At 43.2% G+C, this 15714-nt stretch overlaps 1 protein-coding gene across 1 annotated transcript in view; it reads left to right on the top strand.

The window, feature by feature from the left end:
* The window catches only part of LOC136872676 (putative GPI-anchor transamidase), a 57579-nt gene that overhangs the window by 6537 nt on the left and 35328 nt on the right, over positions 1-15714 (top strand). Inside the window, exons 2-4 of the mRNA XM_067146488.2 lie at positions 8116-8258; positions 13947-14082; positions 14593-14801. Of these exons, the coding sequence (XP_067002589.2) occupies positions 8116-8258; positions 13947-14082; positions 14593-14801 (488 nt within the window). The remainder of the gene's footprint in view (positions 1-8115; positions 8259-13946; positions 14083-14592; positions 14802-15714) is intronic.

The raw sequence follows: 15714 nt of genomic DNA, 5'->3' as shown, positions 1-15714 counted from the left end.
TAAAATAACTAACGATGGCAGAAGTAAGGAGGACATAAAATGCAGGCTAGCACAAGCAAGGAAGACCTTTCGTAAGGAAAGAAATTTGCTCACTTTGAATATTGATATAGGAATTAGAAATATGTCTTTGAAGACCTTTGTTTGAAGTGTGGCAATGTATGGAAGTGAAACATGGACGATAACTCGCTCAGAAAGAAAGAGGATAGAAGCTTTTGAAATGTAGTGTTACAGAAGTATTGTGAAGGTGAGATGGATAGATCGAATCACAAATGAAGAGATACCGAATCGAATTGGTGAGAGGACATCGTTGTGGCTAAATTTGACGAGAAGAAGAGAAGTCTTCTGACTGTCAAAGATAGACCCATTCAAGCCCGCACCTTCTTTTACCTCTTCGTTCCACAGAATACGGACACATCTTAAGACATCCAGGACTTATGCAGTTGGTTTTTGAGGGAAGTGTAGGGGGCAAGAACGGTAGGGGGTAGACCAAGGTATGAATATGACAAGCATATGTAGGATGCAGCAATTATGTAGAAATGAAAAGGTTAGCACAGGGTAGGGTGGCATGGAGACCTGCATCAAACCAGTCTATGGACTGATGACTCAAACAACAACAACAAAACATACATTATGACTGATGCAGGACAGTATTGAAGTATTGTTGATAGAAAGTGCAAGGCATCTAAGGAGGAATGGTTGAAAGCTGAAAAGTGTTAGTACAAGCCCAGCATAGGCATAGTATATGAAAATCAAAGAACCTTTTGGAGAAAGGAAAACTAGGTACAGTTTTGCTTGCTATCAGCTTGCATACGGGAGATAGTGGGTTCGAACCCCACTGTCAGCAGCCCTGAATATGGTTTTCCATGGTTTCCCACTTTCACATCAGGCAAATGCCAGGGCTGTACCTTAATCAAGGCCATAGATACTTCCTTCTTATTCCTAGCCCTTTCCTATTCCATTGTTGCTGTAAGACCTATCTGTGTCGTGTGATGAAAAGCAAATTGTGGAGAAAAAACATTTTTGCTACAAATAAAACCTTGTTTGTTATATCACTCCAATTTAATGTGGGATGACCCACTTAGTAGGCTACACACATACAAAAAATGAATTACAACACTTTCCTAATTAGTGGCTATTTACAAAGTCTCTCTCCTCCTCATAGCAGGTTGCCAGCTTTGGTATTTACCTGGATAGATAGATAGATAGATAGATAAAGAATGGGTGAACCCTGCCTTCGCAGGGCTCCACACGTAGGTCTGTGAAGACCCTTTGTGTCCCTTAAACGGGTTTGCCTAGTCCAGACCTAGTGCTCCTATAAAGGATACCAGTGTCCGGATTTTGGCATTCCTGATGTCTTCCAGGCTCACGAAATGTGGTCTAGTGCTTGCAAGAGCCTCACACTGACATAACACATGCGCGGAGGTCTCCTCCTCCCTACCGCATCTTCTACACATCGGATCCTGACTGATTTTCATGATGTGTAGGTGTCTCTGTAAGGTATTGTGGCCTGTCAACAGTCCAACTACCATTCGCATTCTGGTCCTATTCAAATTTATCAGGACCTTTTTATAACTTTGGCTAGGCCCTTTGATAAGTTCACGTGCCTGCCTTGCTATAGTTAACCTCTTCCAAATGTCTAAGTGAGACTGGTTTGTCCACTGGGATATTACCAGTTTCACGCTTCGGAGTGACACTCCCAGGAAGGGCTCTGGTCCTATAAAAGGACCTTTTGAGCCTTGTTTCGCTAGTTTGTCAGCTTCTTCATTTCCACTGATACCTGTGTGCCCAGGGACCCATAATAGGGTAACTGAGCTAAATTCACACAGCTGATCTAACATCCTTTGGCATTCCCATACCATTTTTGATGTTGTTTTAACTGCACATAGTGCTTTTAACGCTGCCTGGCTATCGCTGCAAATAGTGATACATCTTCTGTGTCCAGGCATTTTCCGTATATATACAGCACAGGCCAGTATTGCATATACTTCGGCCTGGAAAACAGTAGCGTATTTACCCATAGGTAGGGAGAGCCTTGTCTTAGGCCCCCAGACCCCGGCGCCTGTGCCCGTCTCTGTCCGCGAGCCATCTGTGTACCATGTACAGCCCCCAGACCTAAGACGGGCCCCAGCATCTGCGGCCCACTCCTCCCTTGTGGGTATCACCACTGTGAATTTATAGTTCAAATTAAAGCTAGGCTTCATCAGGTCCCCAATCATCATTGTCATAGGGCAAGTCTGGTGAAGCCTTGTGAGAATAGAGGCATGACCTCTATTCGGATTCTTGAAGGACCATCCTCCGAGTGACCAAAGGCGGTAGGCACTCATTCCCGCTATTTCCTTAACATATAGATGTAAGGGGGGAAGACCTAGGATGGCCTCCATTGCACATAATGGTGTAGTATCCAGTGCCCCTGTTATTCCTAGACACGCAAGTCTTTGGACACTGTTTAACTTGGTGGTCACAGTTTTACTCTCCGAGCCTGGCCACCAGACTAAAGATGCATAGGTGATCGTGGGCCATACAATATAAATATAGAGCCACTGGACCACCTTAGGTCCTAGGCCCCAGGTCTTTCCAACGGCCCTGCGACAGGCCCACATAATCTTGCGAGCCTTATCCACCTTATGGTCTATGTGTTTCTTCCAGCTCAGTCTTGCCTCAAGGATTACCCCTAGGTACTTAACTGAGGTTGTCTTAACTAATTTTTTCCCAAATAGGAAAGGCTCTGACAGTCCGTCTAGCCTCTTCCTCCTGGTAAATGCCACGAGCTCCGTCTTGTCGGGATTAACCGACAAGTCCGTGTCGTGGCACCATCTTTCCACCCTACGTAGGGAGCTCTGTACGAGCTCTGAGACCGTACTTGGGGAAATTTCCAACCGCCATCAGGCTAATGTCATCTGCATAGCCTTGGGCGTAAATTCCTCCAACATTTAACCTGGTAAGTAGTTCACCCACTACCAGACACCATAATGTTGGTGATAATACTCCTCCCTGTGGACACCCCCTGTCTATATTAGCTCTCAACATAACTGCGTTGAGGGTAAACAGAACTTGACGGCCCTGCAGCGAGGCCATAATCCATTTTATGAGCATCCTGCTCACTCCTCTTCTCTCTAGACTAAGTTCTATGGAGCCCAAAGATGTGTAGTTAAAGGCCCCTTCTATATCTAGGAATACAACCATAGCAAGTTGCTGCTGATCCAAGGCACTCTCCAGCCTAGAAACTAGCTGGTGTAGTGCCGTCTCAACCGACTTCCCTGGTTGATATGCATGCTGATGAGGATGCAGGGGACAGTCTCTTAAAACTTTCTCCCTGATATGTCTATCCACTAGTCTTTCCAAGGTCTTAAGAAGAAAAGACGTTAGACTGATGGGTCTATAATCCTTAGGTCTAGTATATGAAGACCTTCCGGGTTTAGGTATATATACTACCTTCGCCTGACGCCACAAGGAGTACACGTACCCCATAGTGAGACAGGCTCTAAAAATTCTGACCAGGTATGGTATAAGGACCTCACCCGCTTCCTGAAGAAGCGCCGGGAAGATCCCATCCATTCCTGGGCTTTTGTAAGGGGCAAAAGATTCTAATGCCCACTTCACCCTTCTGTGGGTAACAATCTCTGCGGCTTCCTTCCAGCCACTTCTATCGGGTCTGAAGGATCCGCTCGATTCTACTTCACTATTCGTGACTGCTGAACCTGGAAAGTGGGCATCAAGCAGTAGGTTCATGGTCTCCCTCTCTGTGGATGTGTATCCGCCCGAAGGTGACTCCAGTGAGCCCAGCCTTGCCCTTCCATCCAAGGTTAGAATTTTATGAAGCCTTGCCGCTTCATGTTGACTTTCAATGGAGTCACAAAACTGTCTCCAAGATTTCCTAGAAGCCTTTTTGACTTCTGACTTATACCTTCTTTGTGATTCTTTATAAGAATCTAGGCTTTCTTGATCCTGAAGTTCCCTGTATTTATTCCAGAGCCTTCGTGTGTTTCTCCTCAGGTGTTCAAGATAACTATTCCACTTGAAACTTCCTGTTGCTCTTTTTGCCTTAACAACTGGGCAGTTTAATTCATAAGAGGTAACCAGTATTTGTGTGAGAAAGCTCACACTAAGCTCCAGCTCCTCTTTGTTCTTAATTATATTTGAGGGTCCTCCTTCCAGTCCCCTCCTCACGTCCTCCCTAAAAGACGTCCAGTTGGTTCGTCTAGGGTTTCTATAAGGTGGGATCTCGAAGGAGCCCTCTATATGGAACACAATGTGTCTATGGTCTGACAAGGAAGGTTCTAAAGAAACTTTCCAGTCTTTAAATTCCTGTATGATTCCCATGGAACCCAGGGTGAGATCTATGATCCCCTCACTCCTGTTATTGATGAAGGTAGGGGTATCACCTATGTTCATGATCTCAAGATCAGTTGTACATAGAAATTCTATGAAATGCTCTCCCCTTCGGTTTGTGTGTTTGCTTCCCCAAATGCTGTGATGAGCATTGGCGTCGCATCCTACTATAAGGTTTAGTCCTTGTTTCTTACAATATATCACCAGTCTCTTGAACTCCTCCGGCGGGGGTGGAGGTTCAGTCTCCTGGGAAATATGCAGAACAGACAACCAGATCTCTTGGCTGTCCGCCCTCTTCATATCTCACTAGAACTGCTACAAGGTCTCTAGTAATGAAGCCTGGTATAGCCCAAGCGTTATGATCCTTAACTAGTATACATGCTCTAGGCTTTTCCTCTGCTATTCCACTGAATAGAGTGAAGCCTGCACATCTTAGTCCCATGATATGCCCCTGTCTAAGCCAGGGTTCTTGTATCAGGGCGACCGAAAACCTGCCTTTCTGGATACTTCTAATAAGTACCCCGGAGGCCGCTATACAATGTTGTATGTTTGCCTGTATGAAAGTAATCATTCCTTACTTTCATGCAATACTTTACCTTATGCGGTCTCCGGAACGTGCTGCTCCGTCTCCCGCGATGAATCTTGAGGCTTGGCTGGCCCCGGTTCCTGTCCGGGCTCCCGCTCTTCGCCCCTGCTAGTCTCAGTGTTGTCTGTGGTGGGGTTGGTCCTGCTTGTCACGCTTGCCCTCCACCAAGGTGAAGGTAGCAACATGCACCCCGCAGAAGATCTTCTTCCCCACCACTTTCTCCACATCTCTGGAGTCCATGCTGACCACAAGTCGGACACCTCTCTTCTCCTCCTTGCGGTCATAGACCCTCCAGCTGTTGGGATTTAAGCCATGGTTCTGGCGTGCCATTCTTCCCAAAAGGACGTTATTGTCCTTTGGTTGTCCTGGTATCCAGACCATGACTCTCTTATAGGAAAGGAGTTTATCCATGCCCACAATTGTGAGCCTGGCTCCTTCCCACGGTTGTAGACCTGTAACAAGACTAGAAAGCCATGCTACAGTCTCATCATTCTCTGCGATAATGACGGCCGCACCTCTCGACAGATAGCAATCCAGGAACTGAGGCTTAATGGGCCCCTGCTCTGGAAGCCCGTCTATCAGATCGGTGATAGCCTCCTCCACAGATTCTACCTGTTTCTCGGTTAGCTGCTGGTCAGGATATCCTACAGGTACAATGGCCATCCTGATCCCAGCTTTAGCTATCCTAGCATACTCCACCTTGGGTTTTTTGTGGGTCGGCCGATCTTCTTCTGGGGTTGCCCCCGACAGAAGTCGTTTCCCCACTGGTGTCTTGGTGGGTGGAGTCCTCTGTGCCCTAGAAGCAGAGCCCTTTTCAGGGTCCCGCCTCTTGTGCCCATTGGATCCCCCCCACAGTCGTCGCTGTCATGGCAGTAGAAGGCCTCTCAGCTCCAGGAGTTTGGCCATCTTTGGCCTGCTCCCGGGCCTTTAAGGCCTTCTTATACCTCCTCTTCTCAGCGCCGGAGCGCTGTTTCTTCTTCTTCTTCTGGACTAGTAGATTGCCCACCTCTAGAGTGAGCTCTCTTACTGTCGAGGTCGTACTATCCGAGGGTATCTCCGAAGAGTCCCCATCGGTTGTTGAACTGGTGTTTCTCTCGGAGGCCCCAGAAGAGCTCTCCGGTTTATGGGTAGCTACAGTACTCATTTAGGTCCCACGAGGAGCTAGGGAAATATATGTCCGCCCAGGCAGAGCCCCGCATACCCGGGTAAGGCTACTTACTTCGAGAGGGCGCCAAGTATCTCGAAGGCTCCGTTCAGGACACATCTCCCATATGCCATGCACCCCATCGGCACGGGTCGCGTTACACCTTAGGGTTGGGTGGTGCTTTAGCTTCCTCCTCCTTGTATACCGAATGGTTACCCAACAGGGCTCCACTCGGCATCGCAAGAAAGGAGCTACTAGTCCCCCCCACCACGAAGAGGATCTTCAATTGAAGAGGGTAACCAAGGTTAATCCCCTACAATTGTAGAAGCACACACGAGGGGGTATTTACCTGGAACTACAATCCGTTTCATAATCGTGATTGACAACTCACCTGTCACTTTACTTCACGTACTCAGTCACCCCGTACAGATATAAACTCAGTCTCTTATCATAATGCACAATGACTGTTCCTTGTTTCGACTCCAGGGAACTATGTCATGCACAATCATTTCACATGGCCTCTTCACATAGTGAACTACTCAGCGCATATTACTCGGCAATAACAATAACTCAGCACCACTAAACAACAGTGACCACACTTTTAACATTACTCTCCATCATACTCCTCCAGTACATTGAGCGACAACAACCATAATGAGCACAACCACTGACTCACTCCAACAACAACAATGACTACTACTGTCCATCTTCACAACATAATGACAACAATAACATTCCATCACAGCACATCACACAACTCCCAATAACAACCAACACTACTGCTATCCAACTCCCCCTTGTTCATGGCTAGCCTCCTTTTATATTGTTGGTGATGGAATACTAGAATCTTCAGGATACAGCTAGAGAATGGAATGTTATCAGTTCATGTTTCTGAAGGCCCATGGGAAAACCAATCGAAGCACAATACAAGAAGAGGCTGGCCATGCCCCTAGGCTGGCTAGGAGGTCTCCAAGCTGAGTCGCTCATCCCTTCCAGGTAATACTGAATTGGGCTATAACAGGGCTGACAGTCACTTGAGCACATAACAGTATATTATGACTGGTGGGGGACAGTATTGAGCTACTGTAGATAGGAAGTGCAAGGCAACTAAGGAATGGCTGAAAGTGAAATGTTAGTGTGGGCCCAGAATAAGTGCAGTACCATATATGGAAATAAAAAAACCTTTTGGAGAAAAGAAAACTATGTACAGGGTTATTAAGAGGTCAGAGAAAGAAGACAAGATGGAAAGATGTCAGGAACATATTCAGTAGTTGTATCAAGGGAGATTAGTTGATGATAATGTACTGGAAATAATTTTTGCAAGTTATTTTTTGATTTTAGAAATCTCTCATCATTTTTTCACCTCTGCCACATTAAGTCAGGTGAATGAGCACAATTTAGAATGACTGAAGTTATGAGTAAATTATTTGTATTGTAAATCAGTTTGGAAGGATATATTTCTTAGAAATGTTCGTATTGTAAATGAGTTTCGAATTATATTGTTTATAGGCAGAATAGTTTAGGGATTAAAATAATTTATCAAGGCAGATGTTCAATACATTTCCAACTTCTTTGAAATCATTTAAGAAAAGACTAGGTAAACAATTGATATGCCACCTGGTCGACAGTGAAATACAGTTCAGTAGTAAATAAATAAATAAATAAATAAATGAAGGATGTCAAAAAAGGCTTTCACGGCCGCAGATCTTATAATCACAGCAATAGAACCAGCTTTTGGGTGGTTAGGCCGTGTGCATAATGCAGAGTTTGATGTTGTATCTCCAATGGGGGAGCATTTTTTTTGAACGGAGAAATCTTTTCTCCTTTAGCAGGTTAGCAAACTTGATTTGCTAACTCGGCGGGGCCACACAGTTTGGTCTGCCTCTGCTATGCAGAGTCCTGGAGGGGCGTGCCATTCCAGCTGATGAGTCCAAATGGCACATCTGGACGAAACTCTGCATTATGCACACGGCCTAACCACGCAAAAGCTGGTTCTATTGCTGTGATTATAAAATGAAGGATGTGTTTCTCATAGAAATCTTTGTTTAAATTGCAGGTGCCTGATGACTTCGCTCGTGCTGGTCACACAAACAACTGGGCAGTTCTTGTTGATACTTCACGATTCTGGTTTAATTATCGCCATGTAGCAAATGTGCTTTCCATATATCGCAGTGTAAAGAGACTGGGTATTCCTGATAGGTATGTGAATGTGTTACTATTAATGATCCTGGTTTGATATTTTATTTCCTTAAAGTTGTTTCCTGGCTCAGTTAATCCTTTGCTGCATGGAGCTTTGTATCCATGTTTTCATTTCTGTTAAAGAAAAATTTGCAGACACTGTGAGTTGCTGTTGTCTTTATTTAATTAAGCTGGTAAGTTATGCCCTGAAAACCTTTAATTCTCCAAGATCTACAGTATTTTCTAGAAATATGGCCACCCATTCAGTCACTCTTTTGTCTAGTCCAATTGCACTCATTCTTGTCAGTAGTCTCCCATGATCTTCCCAATCATATGCCTTAGATAGGTCAATCGCAATACAGTCCATTTGACCTCCTGAATCCAAGGTATCTGCTATATCTTGCTGGAATCCTACAAGTTGAGCTTTAGAGGAATAATCTGTATAGGCTATATAAAATAAGAGTTTTGTCTGTACATTGCTCAGAATTTGAAAAGAATGGTATTTCTGTACCAGTCATGTCCACAGTAACACTTTTCACTTTTCAGTAATTTCTGTATGTATGTATGTATGTATGTATGTATGTATGTATGTATGTATGTATGTATGTATGTATGTACACGCATCACAAGAAAACGGCTGAAGATAATTTAATGAAAATCGGTAGGTAAAGTCGGGGGATGAACCACTACAATCTAGGTTATAAATCATTTTGTTCACGCTGAGTATAATGGTAATTTAGGGGAAGGCCTGAAATTTAATTTTCAAATATTTATATTATTAGTGGTTCTATCGATAAATATTACATAACTAAAGTTATATAAAATTAAATTTCTGATAATTTATGTCTCATACATGTTTACCATACCGGCTATGATAACAGAGATATTCATGAATTTGTTCTTTTGTTGCTAAGCCCATATCAACGTCGAGCCAGGAGAAAATGGGTTAACAGAATGTAATGAAAATCAGTACATAGAGTCGGAGAATAAGAAACTACAGTCCAAGCTATAAACAATTTCATTCATCCTGGATAAAATTGTAGTTTAGGGGAAGGCACCTAAAATTTAATTTTTAAATACCTACAGTATGTTATTGGTCCTGTCGAAAAGTTAGAGAGAATACAATTTCCAATCATTTATGTTTTATTCAGTTTTACCGCACCGACTATGATAAGAGTCGGAAGAAAATTAAATGTGAAGGCCTACAATATCGAAAGTGCATAACATTCATCAGCAATAACATTATATTGACCATTGTTTGTTGTGATGTTATTTGTCATATGCTGCCACTCAACTCCGATAGATGGGATTACTGCCGCGTACCGAGTATAACAGCCTAACTGAATATCAGCGAGAAATAGTTGGGTAGTTAGAAAACTTTCTTCTTAAGCATTCCATTCCTCATGTTTCTGCATTCCTGATACTGCTGGTACGTAACACACTAGTTCATCATAGTAACCTATTCCAGCTAATCGATCCCTACTCTGACATGCTGTTTTGAACGAGCAGTGTGTTCATTTAAGTAGTAGTAGTAGTAGTAGTAGTAGTAGTAGTAGTAGTAGTAATTTAACCCTGAAAAGAGCCGTTTCTTAAGAAAAGTTTCTTCCGCTTCACTTTTTAAAAATCTCCATTCATTTTATTCCAAATTAGCAGTGAAGGGGGGCTTTCTCCTCTGGCTTGGAGGAAGAATTTGCCTCCAAGTCAGATTGTTCTTTCCGCTGCTAGTGTAGTGTATTGAGATTTTCCGATTCATCGAGCATTCCTAGGAAAGAGATTAGTGAAGCTTGCCGGAAAAAAAAAAAAAGACGAAGAGTGTTCACGGATCACAGCTGTCTGCAGCTCTGAAAATTTGGATTGTTAGATCGGAAGCGTAGTACTGTTCATTAAAAGTGAGGAAGTGCGTGTTTTTTCATTTGAACGAATATTTCATGTGAAAATATTTCTTTTAATCGTGTCATTCCTACTGACGTCATTGTAATGACCTGTGTTCATTTCAGTTGGGAAAATTACTAAGACAGTCTTTCTGAGGATGTAAAAAGGCAGGTGGAGTTTGAGTGTCTGCCATTATAATGCTCCCCAACTTGATTGTGAATGATGGTAGGCAAGCGGGCCTGCCGTTAATATTCCCTAACCCAGTCTTCATATTAGAAGAGATGTTTGGTGACTTTTCCGTCGTGTTTCTAGGGTAACGTTAAGAGCTATGCAATTTAATACAATCTTGCTCACAACGTGTACACTACCTAAACTAGAATTCTGTATACAATGTAGAATTCCATAGCGAAGCACAGGTGCATCAGCTAGTCTTTCCTAAACCCGGACAGCCTTCTATCGAACCAGTTATTAATTTTGCAAACTTGTTGTCTAATATAATTAGAAAGAATGCTTTCCCAAAGCTTATGTGCAATACATGTCAGACTGACTGGCCTGTAATTTTCAGATTCATGTCTGTCACCCTTCCCTTTATCTCTCATGCCTGTTTTATCAGCCATACGGTACTGCTACTTTTAATATCTTTCTTTCTTTCACATTTAATTTTAACTACTACAAAAACAGCTTCATGCTGCATCTATTACTTCGGTTTCTCTATAGAGCTCATCTGGTTTTACCAGCATCACGAGCAGAATATTCTTCCCTCTAGTTCGTTCCGTCACTTTCTGAATCAGCTGTCATTCCCATATTAACTTATTTGCCATTTGTTGGTCATGCTTCCTGTCATTTGCATTACCTTCCCAATTTACATTTGGTAAATTGAGGTCACCCACTACAGTCACATTCCTTTCCGTATTGTTTCCCACATAGCTGATTATCTTATCAAATAATTCCGAATCATTGTCAGCACTACCCTTTCCCAGTCTGTACACTCCAATGACATCAAGTTGCCTATTATCTTTAGAGATGAGCCTTATACGTAGAATTTCATGTTTGTCATCTTTAACTTTTTTGTAGCTTACAAATTCTTCTTTCACCAGAATGAATACTCCCCCTCCTACCATTCCTATCTTATCTCTACGATACACACTCCAGTTCCTAGAGAAAATTTCTGGATCCATTATATCATTTCTCAGCCAGGACTCAACTCCTATTACAATATCTGGTAAGTATATATTAAATTACTTAATTCTATTCCTTTCTTGGTCCGACTCGTTGGCTGAATGGTCAGCGTACTGGCCTTTGGTTCGGAGGGTCCTGGGTTAGATTCCCGGCCGGGTCGGGGATTTGAATCGCTTCTGATTAATTCTTCTGGCTTGGGGACTGGGTGTATGTGTCCGTCCCAACACTCTCCTCATCATATTCAGACACCATACTACACTTCCAACCACCACAGAAACACGCAATAGTGATTACATCCCTCCATATAGGGTTGGCATCAGGAAGGGCATCCGGCTGGAAAAGAGGGCCAAATTCACATTTGCGATACAGTTCAAACCCGTGACCTCACAGGTGTGGGAAAAAGCGGTAGCAAAAGAAGAAGAAGTAGATTCCTTTCTTGACAGTACTTCTACAGTTCAACACTAACACTGTTATGTCATCCCTACTTGACTTCCAGATCCCTGTACCCTTATCACTGCTCCCTAGACCACCCCGTTTCCCTGAATGTACCTCCCTATAACACTTCTAAACAAATTTCCTAATTTATATGTACCCTTGTGGTATAAGTGAAGGCCATCTGAGCGCAGATCCCTATCTCCTACCCACCCATTAGGATCTAGAAATCTCACTCCCAGTTTCCTGCATACCCACTCCATAGTTTAATTTAAATCCCCAATCACCTTCCAGTCAGTATTCCTCCTACACAGTATTCCACTGATAATCTCCGCTTCCTTAAACTTCACCTGTGCTGCATTTACCAGATCCCAATACATCCCCAACTTGCCTTACGTTGTTGGTACCAACGTGAAACACTACCACCTTCTCCTTTCCCTCCTCTAGTTGTGAACATTTATACACTTTTATACACTCCGAAAAAATGAAAAAAGAACACCATGAATTTGTTGACCAAGCAGAGAGAACTTTTATTGACACACTCTTGAGGACGTATACAACACACGATCACACTGACAGAGCCATACGTATCCGAGCACGGTCAACAGGGTGTGCAAAATATCAGCGCTAGTACCATGTATACCTTTGCAACAATTCCGGCTACAATTCTCCCATGCAGTCGATTGTAGAGGTGATATTTGTAGTCTGGCTGAATGGCCTGCCATGCAATTTCCACCTGGTGCCTCAGTTGAGCCATAATTTTTGTCATTCGTGCACAAGATAACGTTTCATCTGGTCCCAAACTTGCGCACTGGGGACAGATCTGGGGGTTGTACCGGCCAGGGTAGTTGACATACAACTTCTAGAGCAGGTTGGGTGCCACGGGATACATGTGAACATGCATTGTCCTGTTGGAAGACACATTGCCTTATCGGTGCATGAGAGATAGAATGATGGGTTTAATGATGGTTTGGATGCACTGTGCACTGTTCAATGTTCCCTCGACGATCACCAGAGGAGAACGGTCATTGTAGGATCTGTTTCCCCACACCATGATGTTGGTTGATGGGCCTGTGTGCCTCTATCATATACACTCCAGGCGTTGGCGTTCACCTGCACGATGCCACTCACGCGTACAACCATCATTGGCACCAAGGCAGAAGCGACTCTCACCGCTGAAGACGGCATGTCTCCATTCATCCTTCCATAAGTGCCTATCGCAACATCACTGGAGGTGGGCTGCACAATGGTGGGGCATGAGCAGAAGATGCCCCAACGCCACACAGGATCGTAGCCCTGCTTCACGGAGACGGTTGCGAATGGTTCTCGCTGATAACACCGGAGTAACAGTGTTCCTAATTTGTTGTGAAGTCGCGGTGCGGTCCAATACGGCACTTCGTAAGGTACGATGGTCTTGGCGTGCCTCTGTGCATTGCCACTGTCCGGACCCAAGCCGACAGGCATGTGCACCTTTCGCTGACCACCGGTGACAACATTGATGCACTATGGAGACCTCTCGCCACACGTGTTGCGCAGTTCTGCGGTATGACTGCCTGGTGTTCCGTAGACTCACTATACACCCTCGTTCAAACTCCGTCAGTTGCACGAACAGTTCACAGACATGCTGTCGCGATATTCTAATGATGTTGCAGACACCGATGGAGCTCCGTTTGCCACGGCAGATTGACTGCCACTAGCTCAGGCGGTGACCACTGTCGCGCAGCTTGCAACATTCAACGGTTCCTGGTGTGTCCGCAGTGCTGCATGTTTGATCAACACATGTACTGCCCGCTCGTAGTGTTGCATCAAGGTGTTCTTTTTTCATTTTCCCGGACTGTAATAAAGTTCATGCTTGAAAATAAGGATTCAGTGAGGTAAGTTGAAGCAAACAAGGCTTTCAAACGACCCCACTCTGTCCTCTCTTGAGGAAAAACTGCACATAACTGGTTCATTGACCACTGTGCACTTCATAAAAAATAACATCAATAGGGATATAGAAGTGATAATGTCATGGATTAAAATGACTGATATTACTGTATCCGTTCACACTGTGAAAAATCACAGGATCACTCTACATTATGCTTCATTCATTGTAGTTCATGATGTTTTAGATAATAAAACTGTGTCCATGCTTTGATTCACATTTGGCAAGTATATTGAATATTTTATATGTTATTTTGTAATTTTGGTTGTGTTGTGATATAGTATTTCTTCTTTTTTCTCCAGTCAAATTATTTTGATGGTGGCTGATGACATGGCTTGTAATCCGAGGAACCCAAGACCTGCCACTGTGTTTAACAATGCAAATCAACACATTAATGTGTATGGAGATGATGTAGAAGTGGATTACAGGGGATATGAGGTATGTTGCACCTCTTTTAATATTTTAATGCATTGGTTTTTTTTTTTTTTTCTTTTTTTGCTAGGGGCTTTACGTCGCACCAAAACAGATAGGTCTTATGGCGACGATGGGATAGGAAAGGCCTAGGAGTTGGAAGGAAGCGGCTCGTGGCCTTAATTAAGGTACAGCCCCAGCATTTGCCTGGTGTGAAAATGGGAAACCACGGAAAACCATTTTCAGGGCTGCCGATAGTGGGATTCGAACCTACTATCTCCCGGATGCAAGCTCACAGCCGCGCGCCTCTACGCGCACGGCCAACTCGCCCGGTGTTTTTTTTTTTTTTTTTTAAATACAGTATATGGACTTACACAATGTAAATACTGTAGTTCATAAATGATTTTCATTTGTAAAATTTTCAGGAAACTGTGCTCTCCATTTGTAGTAGAATAAGCCTGTTGCTGACCGCTGAGGATTTATAATATAAGAATTATAATAAATGAATAGGCTACATATTTGATATTTTGTTTGCAGGTTACAGTGGAGAACTTTGTAAGGCTTCTAACAGGACGACTACCACCAGGCACTCCCCGATCCAAACAGTTATTGACAGATGAGGGTAGTAATGTACTAGTGTACCTCACAGGGCATGGTGGTGATGGCTTCTTGAAATTTCAAGACTCAGAAGAAGTTACTAGTCAAGAACTGGCAGATGCTCTTGAACAGATGTGGCAGAAACGAAGGTACTTAGTCATATGATTTTGGCGTCAGGGAAGAGTAAGACTTCTTAACTGGGGTTCTGGTAGTTTTAAGACTGAAAATAAAGACTATGATCTTTATTAGGGAAAGTCAAATGATAGTGAAAATGATCTTTTCACCATGTTGAACGAGATCTTGATTAACACATTGCTGCTGATGTTTAGGAAGATCGCTGAATAGCATTGCGTGGACTGGCGGATGTGTTACACATCTTTCATGTTAGTGGATACATTATCGAGCATGGTCGCTTCTATCTAGGATGGTGTCGAGGTTATGAACACCTGAATAGAAGCAGGTTTGAGTAGAGCTGTGTCAAGAGCTTCAGTGTCTGATAGCGGAGCATGGGAAGGTCTGCTTGAATTCCATTATTACTGACAAGGATAGTTGGCTTTTTAGTAAACAAACAGTCCTAAAATCACTTTCTTTTTTAAAGGAACATCAGTTTGGTTTCAGTGTCAAGAAAGATGAAAATAACTTCCTTCTTTGACTGTTGTGGAATGGTTTACCAACATGAAGTGCTCTCTGTATGTCAGTTATTGGATATTGTTAGATGGCATGAAGATCCTAGTGGAGAGCATATCAATTAAAAGGGCTCTAGGCTGCATACATTTAGGTGGCACTCACGCCTCAGTAATTTATACTCTCACTTTTTCAATGTTATTAACAGCATTTGGCCCTATGAAAGATCATATATTATGTATACTGCACCTTCCATACAAATATTTAAGAAATTTGTACATTTAAAAAATAGTCCATTTTCAAAATCTCCCAAGTACTACAAATTTTTTGTATTTTTTGAAACTTACAAGAGAAGTGCCCAATATCTTATTGCTCAAATTAGATTTACGTTCAGGGTATAGTAGGTTTGAATCCCACTGTCTGCAACCGTGTAGATGG

The sequence above is a fragment of the Anabrus simplex genome, chromosome 4, assembly GCF_040414725.1.
Source record: "Anabrus simplex isolate iqAnaSimp1 chromosome 4, ASM4041472v1, whole genome shotgun sequence".
NCBI classification, from domain to species: domain Eukaryota; kingdom Metazoa; phylum Arthropoda; class Insecta; order Orthoptera; family Tettigoniidae; genus Anabrus; species Anabrus simplex.
Note: the sequence above shows the minus strand (reverse complement) of the source record. Positions and strands in the feature narration are given on the sequence as shown.